The 12,863-nt window shown below is 65.4% G+C and overlaps 1 protein-coding gene across 1 annotated transcript; it reads right to left on the bottom strand.

Annotated features, from left to right (window-relative positions):
- Positions 1 to 8,301: 8,301 nt before the first annotated feature.
- LOC311204581 (hepatic lectin-like) lies at positions 8,302 to 11,904 on the bottom strand. Its single transcript, XM_084280991.1, has 4 exons — positions 11,825 to 11,904; positions 10,603 to 10,754; positions 8,988 to 9,100; positions 8,302 to 8,621 (listed from the first exon to the last, which is right to left on the bottom strand). Exons 2-4 carry the CDS (start codon positions 10,678 to 10,680, stop codon positions 8,486 to 8,488), a joined length of 327 nt encoding a protein of 108 aa, XP_084137117.1. The 5' UTR covers positions 10,681 to 10,754; positions 11,825 to 11,904; the 3' UTR covers positions 8,302 to 8,485.
- Positions 11,905 to 12,863: the final 959 nt, after the last annotated feature.

The raw sequence follows: 12,863 nt of genomic DNA, 5'->3' as shown, positions 1-12,863 counted from the left end.
GTCACAGCCCGCACACACCTCCCGCATCTTGGGGTCCGAACCTGGGCAGCAGGGAGGAGACAGCGTCAGGGTTCCTGTGCTGGGGGGTCGTGTCCTGCCCATCTGTGCTGGGTCTGGGGGGGGACCATGTCCTGTCCATCTATACTGGGTTATTTGGGGAGGGTACTGTGTCCTGCCCATCTGTACTGGGTCATTTTGGGGAGGGTACTGTGTCCTGCCTGTATATATTGGGTTATATTGGGGAGAGTACTATGTTCTACCTGTCTATACTGGGTTATACTGGGGAGGGTACTGTGTCCTACCTGTCTATACTGGGTCATTTTGGGGAGGGTACTGTGTCCTACCCATCTATACTGGGTTATATTGGGGAGGGTACTGTGTCCTGCCCATCTGTACTGGGTTATTTGGGGAGGTACTGTGTCCTGCCCATCTATACTGGGTTATATTGGGGAGGGTACTGTGTCCTGTCCATCTATACCGGGTTATTTGGGGAGGGTACTGTGTCCTGCCCATCTATACTGGGTTATATTGGGGAGGATACTGTGTCCTGCCCGTCTATACTGGGTCATTTTGGGGAGGGTACTCTGTCCTGCCTGTATATACTGGGTTATATTGGGGAGAGTACTATGTTCTACCTGTCTATACTGGGTTATATTGGGGAGGGTACTGTGTCCTACCTGTCTATACTGGTCATTTTGGGGAGGGTACTGTGTCCTACCCATCTGTGCTGGGTTATTTTGGGGAGGGTACTGTGTCCTGCCCATCTGTACTGGGTTATATTGGGGAGGGTACTGTGTCCTACCCATGTGTACTGGGTTATACTGGGAGGGGTGTTTGGCCTCACAGAACCTGCAGCCTCCTGTCACACCCCAAGCCCACAGCTCCATGGAGAACACACATGTGGGAATGGGACAGCAAAGCCAGGCGGGTCTCCATGGGTGGTGGTGGGTGCTGAGCTCGCTGGGAGCCTCAGGTCAGCTCAGAGGACTGAGTTTTGCCCAGTTTCACCCCAGGTTTGGTGCTAAAGCCACTTTAAAAGGTTCTGGAGCTTGGGGATGATGTTTTTCCCTCCTCGGTGTTATCGACACGTAAATCTGTGGCTGCTCTTCAAAGGCTTCGTCACGGTAACTCCAGGGTAGAGGAGTGAGTAATAAAGGCACTATCTGGTGTGTCGGATCTGGGCTCGGGCTGAGCCGGCAGCGGCACCCTCGGCGATGGCCACAGCCCCGCTGAGCTCCATGGGGTTTACGAGCCTTATCTCTGTCCTCTCCAGCTTCCCAGTGCTTTTATCCTCCTCTAAGCCTGGTAGATCCTGGGGCTCACACCTGCCTGAGCCCCCCCCCCCCACTGGAAGGTTGGGAGGGATGATGGCATCATGCTTGGGGCTGTTTGAAAAGCTGCCCCAGGGGCAGCCAAGGTGTCCTGCTGCATCTCGGAGGAGCCACGGGCTTGGGGGACACTGAGCCCAGCTCTGGTTTGGGCACCAGCCTGGGGTGAGGAGGGTTTGTGCTGGGCTCTACCCCAAGGAGACTTCCTTGGCACCACAGACAAGCAGTGGTGGCAGGAGGGACCTTCCAGCCAGGGCCTGAGCACCTCTGCGCCAGGCTGGGAGACAGAGAGGGGCCTCACCCACTCCCCTCTCCAGAGAAAGAGGGTTTATTTTCTTTCTCCTTCCCCAGGGACACGTGGAGACCCTCCCAGCCCCGGCAGCCCTTCTGCCCCAGGCTCTGGGAAGCAAACCTGCCCCTGCTGCTCCATGACAGAGAGCCCAGCAGAGACCTTGAGTCAACACATCAACCAGGTGCCTCTCCAGCCCCGTGGGCTCCACAGGTTCGAGCTGGTGGTAGGAGGGGTGGGTGGGTGGGTGGGTGGGAGAAATGCAGGGGGGCAGACAGCACCCACAGGCAGGGAGCTCCCCAAACACCCTTTTCCCACCCAGTTTTAGCTACAGACGCTCTCCCAAAGTCCTGAACTCATCTGACACCACGGCAAAGGCTCTCTGAGCCTTGCAGGGCGCTGCTGCTGCTGCTACAACCAGCGCAGGATGGAGCCTTTGTGGGGAGTGAACCTGGCTCATCTGGGCTCTGTGCATCCAAATGTGGGGAGGCAGGGAGAGAAGGAAGGAGAGGGTCTCATGTGAAGGCAGCTTCCACCCCACATCCCTGGGTTTGAGTCCTGCATCCCCCCTGGCATCGCCGCTGGCTGAGCCCGCGACACGCCTGGGTGATGCCGGGTGTAGCCGAGGCCCTTGTGTGGCTCCTTCATTAAGCTCTGGGACCTGGAGACTGGGTGGGAGCACCAGGCTGGAGGGGAACAGATCCCCCAGAGCTCTCCTGAGGCTGGAGATCCACCAGAGCTGGAGTGAAATGAGGATTCCAGCCCAAGATGGAGGAAATCAAGTGCGTGTCTGTCCCGCTGCCCGAGCAGCAGCACGGCGGCTGTCAGGGTGCAGCGCTGGGACAAGTGGGAATGGGCTCCCAGTGACAGGCTGAGAGCAGGGACTGGAATCACTGGGGAGCTCTGGGAATGTGGGAGCTGTCTGACAGGGACAGTCACAGGACTTCACCCCAGGGGATGCCTGTCCCTCCTCCCTCCCTCTCGCCCGGCCAGCGAGCGGGAGGATGCTGGGGAGTCGGGGTGGTGGGAGGCAGATGAGTCCTGGCTGCTGCTGCTGCTGCTGCTGCCTGTGGGGTGGCTCAGGAGGTGCAGGGGGACAGCCTGGAGCAGGGGGACAGCCCGGAGCAGGGGGACAGCCTGGGGTAGGGGGACAGCCTGGAGCAGGGGGACAGCCTGGAGTGGGGGGACAGCCCGGAGCAGGGGGACAGCCTGGAGCGGGGGGACAGACTGGAGCGGGGGGACAGACTGGAGTGGGGGGACAGACTGGAGTGGGGGGACAGCCTGGAGTAGGGGGACAGCCCAGAGCAGGGGGACAGCCCTACACTAAGTCCCACCTCGTTTTGCCCAGCTCAAGGCCACGAAACAGCGATGCTCTAACAGGAGCAGCTGATCCCAAGCTCCAGGGGGATGTGAAAATCCCAGGAAAACCATGGGCTTTCCTGACCCTCCCTCCCCAGCCAGCCGAGGGAGAGGGAGAGGGAGAGGGAGAGGGAGAGGGAGAGGGAGAGGGAGAGGGAGAGGGAGAGGAGAGGGAGAGGGAGAGGGAGAGGGAGAGGAGAGGGAGAGGGAGAGGGAGAGGAGAGGAAGGAGAGGAGAGGAGAGAGAGGAGAGGAGAGGAGAGGAGAGGAGAGGAGAGGAGAGGAGAGGAGAGGAGAGGAGAGAGGAGGAGGAGGAGGAGAGGGACCTGCCGTACGCTGCCCTCGCGGTGTAAAATTCACGGGAACCCAGAGTGAGCCCGAGGCAGCACCTTGGGAAGGGACAAGGGACAAGGGACAGGCCAGCCCTGGCAGCACAGGGAAGGGAGGTGCCTCAGCCCAGGATTACCCCGAATTACCCCCCACCCCCAGCCAGGCCCTCCTGCGTGAACTCTGTGCTGTGGGGCAGATATTCCCACTGTGATTTCAAATCCGGGTCAGGAATCGGCTCTTGCTGGGATGGAGAGATGGTGGTTGGGATGGAGGGATGGTGGTTGGGATGGAGGGATGGTGGTTGGGATGGGGAGATGGTGGTTGGGATGGAGAGATGGTGGTTGGGATGGGGAAATGGTGGTTGGGATGGAGGGATGGTTGGGATGGGGAGATGGTTGGGATGGAGGGATGGTTGGGATGGAGGGATGGTCCCCGTCCCTGCACTGCCTGCTCCCTAAAATCAGCCATGGACCAGAGATGCTCCGAGGGGGCTTTTCTGGAAGGTCGGGAGAGACACGGGACGGATGCTCAGGGTGTCCCTGTCCCCGCTGGGCACCGCGCCCTGCCCTGCTCGGTGCTGTCCGCCGCTACCGACACACACCTCCCGCAGCAGGGGCTGCGTGGGGCTGCCAGGGCAGCATTCAGCAGCGGAGGGGGTGCTCCTCTCCCCTGGCACCCGAGAAGCCGCGGGGAGGCGGGGGGGGGGGGGCGAGGAATCTCCTGCCCGAGCTGGGAATAAACACGATGGGATCCCGGGGGTACCGGGCAGAGGGACCGGCTGGTCCCGCCGCAACTTACAGACACCCCGAGACCCCCCCCACACCCCAAAAGCTGCCCCGGGAGGATGAGGCTGGGGATGAGGCTGGGACAGGCAGCCCGGCTGGGGCGGGGGGCTGCGGGCTGAGGGTCTCCCGGTGCGCGGCACCCGCTGCCGGTGACTCACCGAAGCCCAGGACCGGGCGTCGCCTGCTGCAGGCAGGACGGAGCCTCTTCCGTCTTCATAGCGGCAGCCAGCGCGGGGGCTGCGGGGGCTGCGGGGCTGCGGGGGGGGGAGAGGAGCGTTAGGAACCGGTACCGCTGGCTCGGGGCTGCCCGCTGCCCCCTCGGTCGTTTTTTCCGCCTCCCCAAAGCTCCGGTTAACGAACGGGAACGAAATCGCGGCGGCGGCGGCTCCCCCCCGCCCCGTCCCCCCCGGTCCCGGTGGGGTTAAGCCCGACCTTGCCCCCGGTAGCACCGGAGCCCATCCCGGGGGCTGCGCTGGGAGTGGGGAGGGGGAAGGATGCGGCCGCCCCCACCCACACACACCCCCCGCCCCGTCCCGTCCTGCACGGACACAGCGGTGGCCGACGGGTCCTTAACGGTGCCGGTACCGGGCTGTCCGCTCACAGACGGGGCTCGCACCGGGGGGTGTGTATCCCCCTCCACACCCCCCCCGACATCCCCCCACTTCCCAGTAACGGGGCATCCCCGTCGGTCCGAGTTACCGGTCCCCGCATCCCCTTCCCGCCCCGTCTACGCTCGGGCACTTACCGGGACGATGATACCGGTACCGGCAGCGGTACCGGTAGGGAGGGGAGAGGAGAGGAACGGAGCGGGGAGCGACTGTGCGCGGGGCAGAGCGCGCAGCAGCCCCCCGCCCGTGTCCGCGCCCGCGCCCGTGAGCGCCGCCGCCCCCCGCCTCCCCCGGGAGCGCGCCTGGGCCGGGAGCGCGGCGGGGGCCCCATCAAGGCGGGACCCCCCCACCCCCCCAACCCCCTCAACCCCGTCCGGACCCCCCCCCGTTGCGTGTCCCCACCCCCCCTCCCCCAACTTCTCGCCGAAGCCGGAGCCCGGTGCGCCCAGGATGCGGTACCGACGGCGCCCCCGGCAGCGGTTGTCGTGACAGAGGCAGCGCCTGTCGCGACAGAGGGTGTCGCGGGCACGGGGGAGGCACCGAGGGGTCGGGACCGTCGGGGGGGGCGGGGGAAACGGGGTGGGGAGGGGGAGGTTGGGCGCCGCCGGTGCCGTTAATCCCCCTGCGCTTCGGCACTCGGGGCTGCCGGGCTCTGTCGCGACAGGCGTGTCGCCGACAGGGCAGGAGGACACTCGTCCTCCCGCCGTCGGGGCGGACCGTGGGGGCACCGTTGGGCTCCGGGGCCGGGGGCGGGTGGGGAACCGGGGCTCGTCCGCGGGCGTCGTGCGGGGGGAACCGCGCCCGGGGGATGCGCCCCCCGGGTTGAAACCGGCCCCGGGCACCGGGCGGGACCTCGGGGATGCGGCCGGGGGAGTCCAGGGGGTCGGGCAAGGGGAGGGGGGGGTACCGGATCCCACCCGGTCCCTGCAGCGCGTCCCCCACCCCACACACACCCACACACACACACACCTTGCACGCACACGCGTGGGCACAGCCACCCGTGCACACAGCACCCCCTGCGGCAGCGCGTGTGACACCTGAACACACACCCAGGACACGCGTGTGACACCTGAACACACACAGGACACGTGTGGGCACCCTGAACACACACCCAGGGACACGCGTGTGACACCTGAACACACCCAGGACACGCGTGTGCACCCTGAACACACACAGGACACGCATGTGACACCTGAACACACACCCAGGACACATGAGGGCACCCTGAACCCACCCAGGACACACGTGTGACACCTGAACACACACAGGACACGTGTGGGCACCCTGAACCCACACCCAGGACATGCGTGTGCACCCTGAACCCACACAGGACACGCGTGTGACACCTGAACACACCCAGGACACGCGTGTGACACCTGAACACACACAGGACACGTGTGGGCACCCTGAACACACACCCAGGACACGCGTGTGACACCTGAACCCACACCCAGGACATGCGTGGGCACCCTGAACCCAGACCCAGCACACGTGTGCACCCTGCACCCACCCAGCACACGTGTGCACCCTGCACCCACACAGGACACGCGTGTGACCCCTGAACCCACCCAGGACACGTGTGTGCACCCTGCACCCACATAGGACACATGTGCACCCTGCACCCACACAGAACACGCGTGTGTGCACCCTGCACCCACACAGGACATGTGTGTGACCCCTGAACCCACACAGGACACGCGTGTGCACCCTGCACCCACACAGGACATGTGTGTGCACCCTGAACCCACACAGGACACGTGTGCACCCTGAACCCACACAGGACACATGTGTGACCCCTGCACCCACACAGCACATGCATGTGCACCCTGCAACCACACAGCACACACATGTGACCCCTGAACCCACCTAGCACACGCGTGTGCACCCTGCACCCACACAGGACGTGTGTGTGCACCCTGCACCCACACAGGACACGGGTGTGACCCCTGAACCCACACAGCACACACGTGTGTCCCCTGCACCCACACAGGACACGTGTGGGCACCCTGAACACACACACAGGACGTGTGTGTGCACCCTGCACCCACACAGGACATGCACAACCCACACATGGCACACGTGGCACACATGGCACATGTGGCACACGTGACACATGACACACATGGCACACATGACACACAGGACACACATGACACACATGGCACACAGGACACACATGACACACATGGCACACAGGACACACAGGACACACATGGCACACAGGACACACATGACACACATGACACACATGGCACACAGGACACACATGGCACACAGGACACACATGACACACATGACACACATGACACACATGGCACACAGGACACACGTGACACACGTGACACACGACACCGGCGCTGGGCATGACGTGGGGTGAGTGCTGTGACCCTGCTCCTGTCTGCAACCAGTATGTGAGCTGGGGGTTCCCCAGTCCGGCCCAAACTGGGGTTTTATGGTGGGGAGTGGGAGGGACCCCAGTTCCCTGGGGACCCCCTGGGTGCCGGGTGAGGCACCACAGGCCTGAACCCCCCCGGCCTCAGCACCGGGCGGCTGCCAGGGGGCACCGGATGGAACCGGCACGGGAAGGGACAGAGGGGGAAGTGATGGGCATTTCCTTCCCTCAGCAGGAAAAGCCAACTCCACTTCCACCCCTGGGGACCCCATCCAATCCCCCACACCCCCCTTCCCGGAGATCCCCCCATCCCATTCCCGGGATGGGCAGCGAATCCCAGCTGGGGGCTTGTTGGAGCCCAACCTGCTGCCCCACTCACCTCCCCCCCCACCCCAGCTCCCTCCCACCCCCAAGAAACGCAGCAGCCTCATTAACCAGAGCAATAATCGGCTTTAATTAGGCTGCGCTCCCCACGGATCCCTCCCCGTATTGCTTTAGGACCACCAGCATCCAGCCCTGCTCCTCCTCGGGGAGGAAGAGGAGGGGAGGAAGGGGAGGGGAGGAAGAGGAGGGGAGGAAGAAAGGGGGAGGAAGAAAGGGGGAGGAAGAAAGGGGGAGGAAGAAAGGGGGAGGAAGAAAGGGGGAGGAAGAAAGGGGGAGGAAGAAAGGGGGAGGAAGAAAGGGGGAGGAAGAAAGGGGGAGGAAGAAAGGGGGAGGAAGAAGGGGGGAGGAAGAAGGGGGGAGGAAGAAAGGGGGAGGAAGAAAGGGGGAGGAAGAAAGGGGGAGGAAGAAAGGGGGAGGAAGAGGAGGCAGCAAGTGCTGGGCCGGTATAAATTAGGGAGAGGAAGGGCCCGTTGTGGGGGGGGGTCGCTCAGGGGGGTCACTCAGGGGGGGTCACGCGGGGGGGTCGCTCGGGGGGGTCGCTCGGGGGGTCGCTCGGGGGGTCGCTCGGGGGGTTGCTCGGGGGGTCGCTCAGGGGGGCGCTCAGGGGGGTCACTCAGGGGGGGTCACGCGGGGGGGTCACTCGGGGGGGTCACTCGGGGGGGGTCACTCAGGGGGGTCACTCGGGGGGGTCACTCAGGGGGGCGCTCAGGGGGGTCACTCAGGGGGGTCACTCAGGGGGGGTCACGCGGGGGGGTCACTCAGGGGGTTGCTCGGGGGGTCGCTCGGGGGGGGTCGCTCAGGGGGGTCGCTCAGGGGGGTCGCTCAGGGGGTCGCTCGGGGGGTCGCTCGGGGGGGTCGCTCAGGGGGGTCACTCAGGAGGGGCTCAGGGGGGTCACTCAGGGGGGTCACTCAGGGGGGGTTGCTCAGGGGGTCACTCAGGGGGTCACTCAGGGGGGTCACTCGGGGGGGGTTGCTCAGGGGGTCCCTCAGGGGGGTCACTCAGGGGGTCCCTCAGGGGGGCAGGGGCTTCTCGCAGACGTAGTAACACTCGTAGGTGCAGTAGACGTCGTTCCACTTCCCCGAGACCCAGACGTGGGCACAGTCCTCGTTGTGGCCGCTGTCGTTGGGCTCCCCCTCCTTCCAGAACCTGGGGGGACAAGGGGCAGGATGGGGGGACAGCAGGGGCAGGATGGGGGGCAGGATGGTGGGGAAGCAGGGGTAGGGTGGGGGGCAGCAGGGGGCAGGATGGGGGGCAGGATGGGGGGGCAGTGGGGGCACGATGGGGGAGCAGCAGGGGAAGGATGGGGGCAGGATGGGGGGAGCAGCAGGGGCAGGATGGGGGGCAAGATGGGGGAGCATCAGAGGCAGGATGGGGGGCAGCAGGGGCAGGCTGGGGGGGCAGCGGGGGAAAGATGGGGGCAGCAGGGGCAGGATTGGGGGGCAGTTTGGGGGGCAGCAGGGGCAGAATGGGGGGGCAGGGGGGGGCAGCAGGGCCGGGGGGGGCAGCACTGACGTGAAGCCGGTGCTGTAGTCGGTCCCGTCCGTCCATTCCCACTCCCCCTCCGAGTTCCCGTCCGTGAGTCCGATCCAGAACCGCTCGTTCCTCGTCCGGAACATGAGGAAACTCTGCAGGGGGACAGGCCGGGCAGGGATGGGTGCTGGAGGGGAGGGAAGGGTGCTGGAGGGGAGGGAAGGGTGCTGGAGGGGAGGGAAGGGTGATGGAGGGGAGGGAAGGGTGATGCGGGGGAGGGAAGGGTGATGGAGGGGAGGGAAGGGTGATGCGGGGGAGGGAAGGGTGCTGGAGGGGAGGGAAGGGTGCTGGAGGGGAGGGAAGGGTGATGGAGGGGAGGGAAGGGTGATGGAGGGGAGGGAAGGGTGATGGAGGGGAGGGAAGGGTGATGGGGGGGAGGGAAGGGTGATGGGGCTGAGGGATGGGTGATGAGGGGGAGGGATGGGTGATGGAGGGGAGGGAAGGGTGATGGAGGGGAGGGAAGGGTGATGGGGGGGAGGGAAGGGTGATGGGGGGGAGGGATGGGTGCTGGGGGGCAGGGATGGGTGATGGAGGAGAGGGATGGGTGCTGGAGGGGAGGGAAGGGTGATGGGGGGGAGGGATGGGTGATGGAGGGGAGGGAAGGGTGATGGAGGGGAGGGAAGGGTGATGGAGGGGAGGGATGGGTGATGGAGGGGAGGGATGGGTGATGGAGGGGAGGGAAGGGTGATGGGGGGGAGGGAAGGGTGATGGGGCTGAGGGATGGGTGATGAGGGGGAGGGATGGGTGATGGAGGGGAGGGAAGGGTGATGGGGGGGAGGGATGGGTGATGGAGGGGAGGGAAGGGTGATGGAGGGGAGGGAAGGGTGATGGAGGGGAGGGATGGGTGATGGAGGGGAGGGATGGGTGATGGAGGGGAGGGAAGGGTGATGGGGGGGAGGGAAGGGTGATGGGGCTGAGGGATGGGTGATGAGGGGGAGGGATGGGTGATGGAGGGGAGGGAAGGGTGATGGAGGGGAGGGAAGGGTGATGGAGGGGAGGGAAGGGTGATGGGGGGGAGGGAAGGGTGATGGGGGGAGGGAAGGGTGATGGGGGGGAGGGAAGGGTGATGGGGGGGAGGGATGGGTGATGGGGGGGAGGGAAGGGTGATGGGGGGGAGGGAAGGGTGATGGAGGGGAGGGATGGGTGATGGAGGGGAGGGAAGGGTGATGGAGGGGAGGGATGGGTGATGGAGGGGAGGGAAGGGTGATGGAGGGAGGGAAGGGTGCTGGGGGGCAGGGAAGGGTGATGGAGGGGAGGGAAGGGTGATGGAGGGGAGGGATGGGTGCTGGGGGGCAGGGATGGGTGATGGAGGAGAGGGATGGGTGATGGAGGGGATGCTCTGGAGGGGGGGATGCTCTGGAGGGGGGGATGCTCTGGAGGGGGGGATGCTCTGCAGAGGGTGGGGATGCTCTGGAGGGGGGGGGATGCTCTAGAGGGGGGGGATGCTCTGGAGGGGGGGGGGATGCTCTGGAGGGGGGGGGATGCTCTGGAGGGGGGATGCTCTGGAGGGTGGGGATGCTCTGGAGAGGAGGGTGCTCTGCAGGGGGGGGTGCCCAGGAGCCCCAGGCAGGGCTTGGCTGTGGCACTGGCTCCCCACCTGCTCGGCGTAGCTGTCGATGGTGACCAGCTGGGAGTGCATCTCCTCACACTGGGCCTTCGCCTTGTACCAGCTCATCCTGCTCAGGGAGAAGTAGTAACACTTCCCCTCAAAGTATTCCCACTCCCGGGATCTGTGGCCACAGGGAAACACTGGGGAGAGGAGGAGCAGGAGCTCAGGGGGCAGCCAGGCTGGTCCCCATCCCAGGCCTGGGTTCTCCCAGCAGCCAAACTGGTGCAGGAGCCTGAAGCACGTGGGGGTATCAGGCTGCTGCAGAGGGGGAACCAGCACCCAGACACCCCCCCACCCCTCCTTCCAGGGGGGGATTTGGGGGGTTATTTGCTGAAATAGAGAAGGGAGGCTCTTCAGAGGGGTCTGGACAGGCTGGAGTGATGGGCTGAGACCAAAGGGATGAGGTTTAACATGGCCAAGTGCAGAGTGCTGCACATGGGACACAACAACAACCCTGAGTGGTGCTACAGGCTGAGGGAGACTGTCTGGAGAGCTGTCAGGCAGAGAAGGACCTGGGGGTGTTGGGGGGCTGAACACCAGCCAGCAGTGTGCCCAGGAAAGCCCAGGGCATCCTGGCTTGTGTCAGCCCCAGTGTGGCCAGTAGGGCTGGGGAGGGGATTGTGCCCCTGGGCTGGGCACTGGGGAGGCTGCAGCTGGAGTGCTGGGACCAGTTCTGGGCTCCTCAGCACCAGAAGGACATTGGGGTCCTGGGGTGAGTCCAGAGAAGGGCAACCAGGCTGGGGAAGGGGCTGGAGGGTGAATCCTCTGAGGGAGCTGGGGGTGTTGAGCCAGGAGAAGAGGAGGCTGAGGGGAGACCTTCTCCCCACCTACAGCTACCTGAAGGGAGGGTGCAGAGAGGTGGGGGATGGTCTCTCCAGCCAGGGGACAGGAGCTGGGACAAGGGGCAATGGCACTAAGCTGGGCCAGGGCAGGGGCAGATTGGATATTAGAAAAGAATTTGTTAATTAAAGAGTTGTCAGGGCTGGACCAGGCTGCCCAGGGAGGGGGTTGAGTCACCATCCCTGGGGGTGTTCAAGAAAAGGGTGGATGAGGCACTTGGGGATCTGGTTTAGCACAGGATGGGAAGGGTTGGACTGGGTGATCTTCAAAGGTCTCTCCCAACCTGGGGATTCTGGGATTCTGGGATTCTGGGAGCCCAGGGCAAGGGCAGAGCAGGGGGAGGGGAAACCCAGAGGGTTCCAGGACTTACAGAGAGAGTCCAGGGCAGAGAGGTTCTGGCTGCGCCCCAGGGGCACCTGGCTGAGCCTGGAAGAAACAGCTGAAACTGTGGAGAGAAGGAGAGGGGCTGGGTCAGCCCTGGGCAGCCCCCAGACCCCTCACTGCCCCCCAGACCCCTCACTGCCCCCCAGAGCCCTCACTGCCCCCCAGGCCCCTCACTGCCCCCCCAGACCCCTCACTGCCCCCCCAGGCCCCTCACTGCCCCCCAAACCCCTCACTGCCGCCCCAGACCCCTCACTGCCCCCCCAGGCCCCTCACTGCCCCCCCAAACCCCTCACTGCCCCCCAGACCCCTCACTGTCCCCCCAGGCCCCTCACTGCCCCCCCAGACCCCTCACTGCCGCCCCAGACCCCTCACTGCCCCCCCAGACCCCTCAGTGCTCCCCAAGCCTCTCACTGCCCCCCCAGACCCCTCACTGCCCCCCCAGCCCCCTCACTGCCCCCCAAACCCCTCACTGCCCCCCCAAGCCCCTCACTGCCCCCCCAAGCCCCTCACTGCCCCCCCAAGCCCCTCACTGCCCTCCCAAGCCCCTCACTGCCCCCCAAGTCCCTCACTGCCCTCCCAGCCCCCTCACTGCCCCCCCAGGCCCCTCACTGCCCCCCAAACCCCTCACTGCCCCCCCAGACCCCTCACTGCCCCCCAGACCCCTCACTGTCCCCCAGGCCCCTCACTGTCCCCCCAGGCCCCTCACTGCCCCCCCAGACCCCTCACTGTCCCCCCAGGCCCCTCACTGCCCCCCCAGACCCCTCACTGCCGCCCCAGACCCCTCACTGCCCCCCAGACCCCTCAGTGCTCCCCAAGCCTCTCACTGCCCCCAGACCCCTCACTGCCCCCCCAGCCCCCTCACTGCCCCCCAAACCCCTCACTGCCCCCCCAAGCCCCTCACTGCCCTCCCAAGCCCCTCACTGCCCTCCCAAGCCCCTCACTGCCCCCCCAAGCCCCTCACTGCCCCCCAAACCCCTCACTGTCCCCCAGCCCCCTCACTGCCCCCAAACCCCTCACTGCCCCCC

The sequence above is a fragment of the Gallinula chloropus genome (genome assembly GCF_964237585.1).
Source record: "Gallinula chloropus genome assembly, contig: HAP1_SCAFFOLD_783, whole genome shotgun sequence".
Taxonomy (NCBI): Eukaryota; Metazoa; Chordata; class Aves; order Gruiformes; family Rallidae; genus Gallinula; species Gallinula chloropus.
This window is presented reverse-complemented; position numbering and strand designations above follow the sequence as displayed.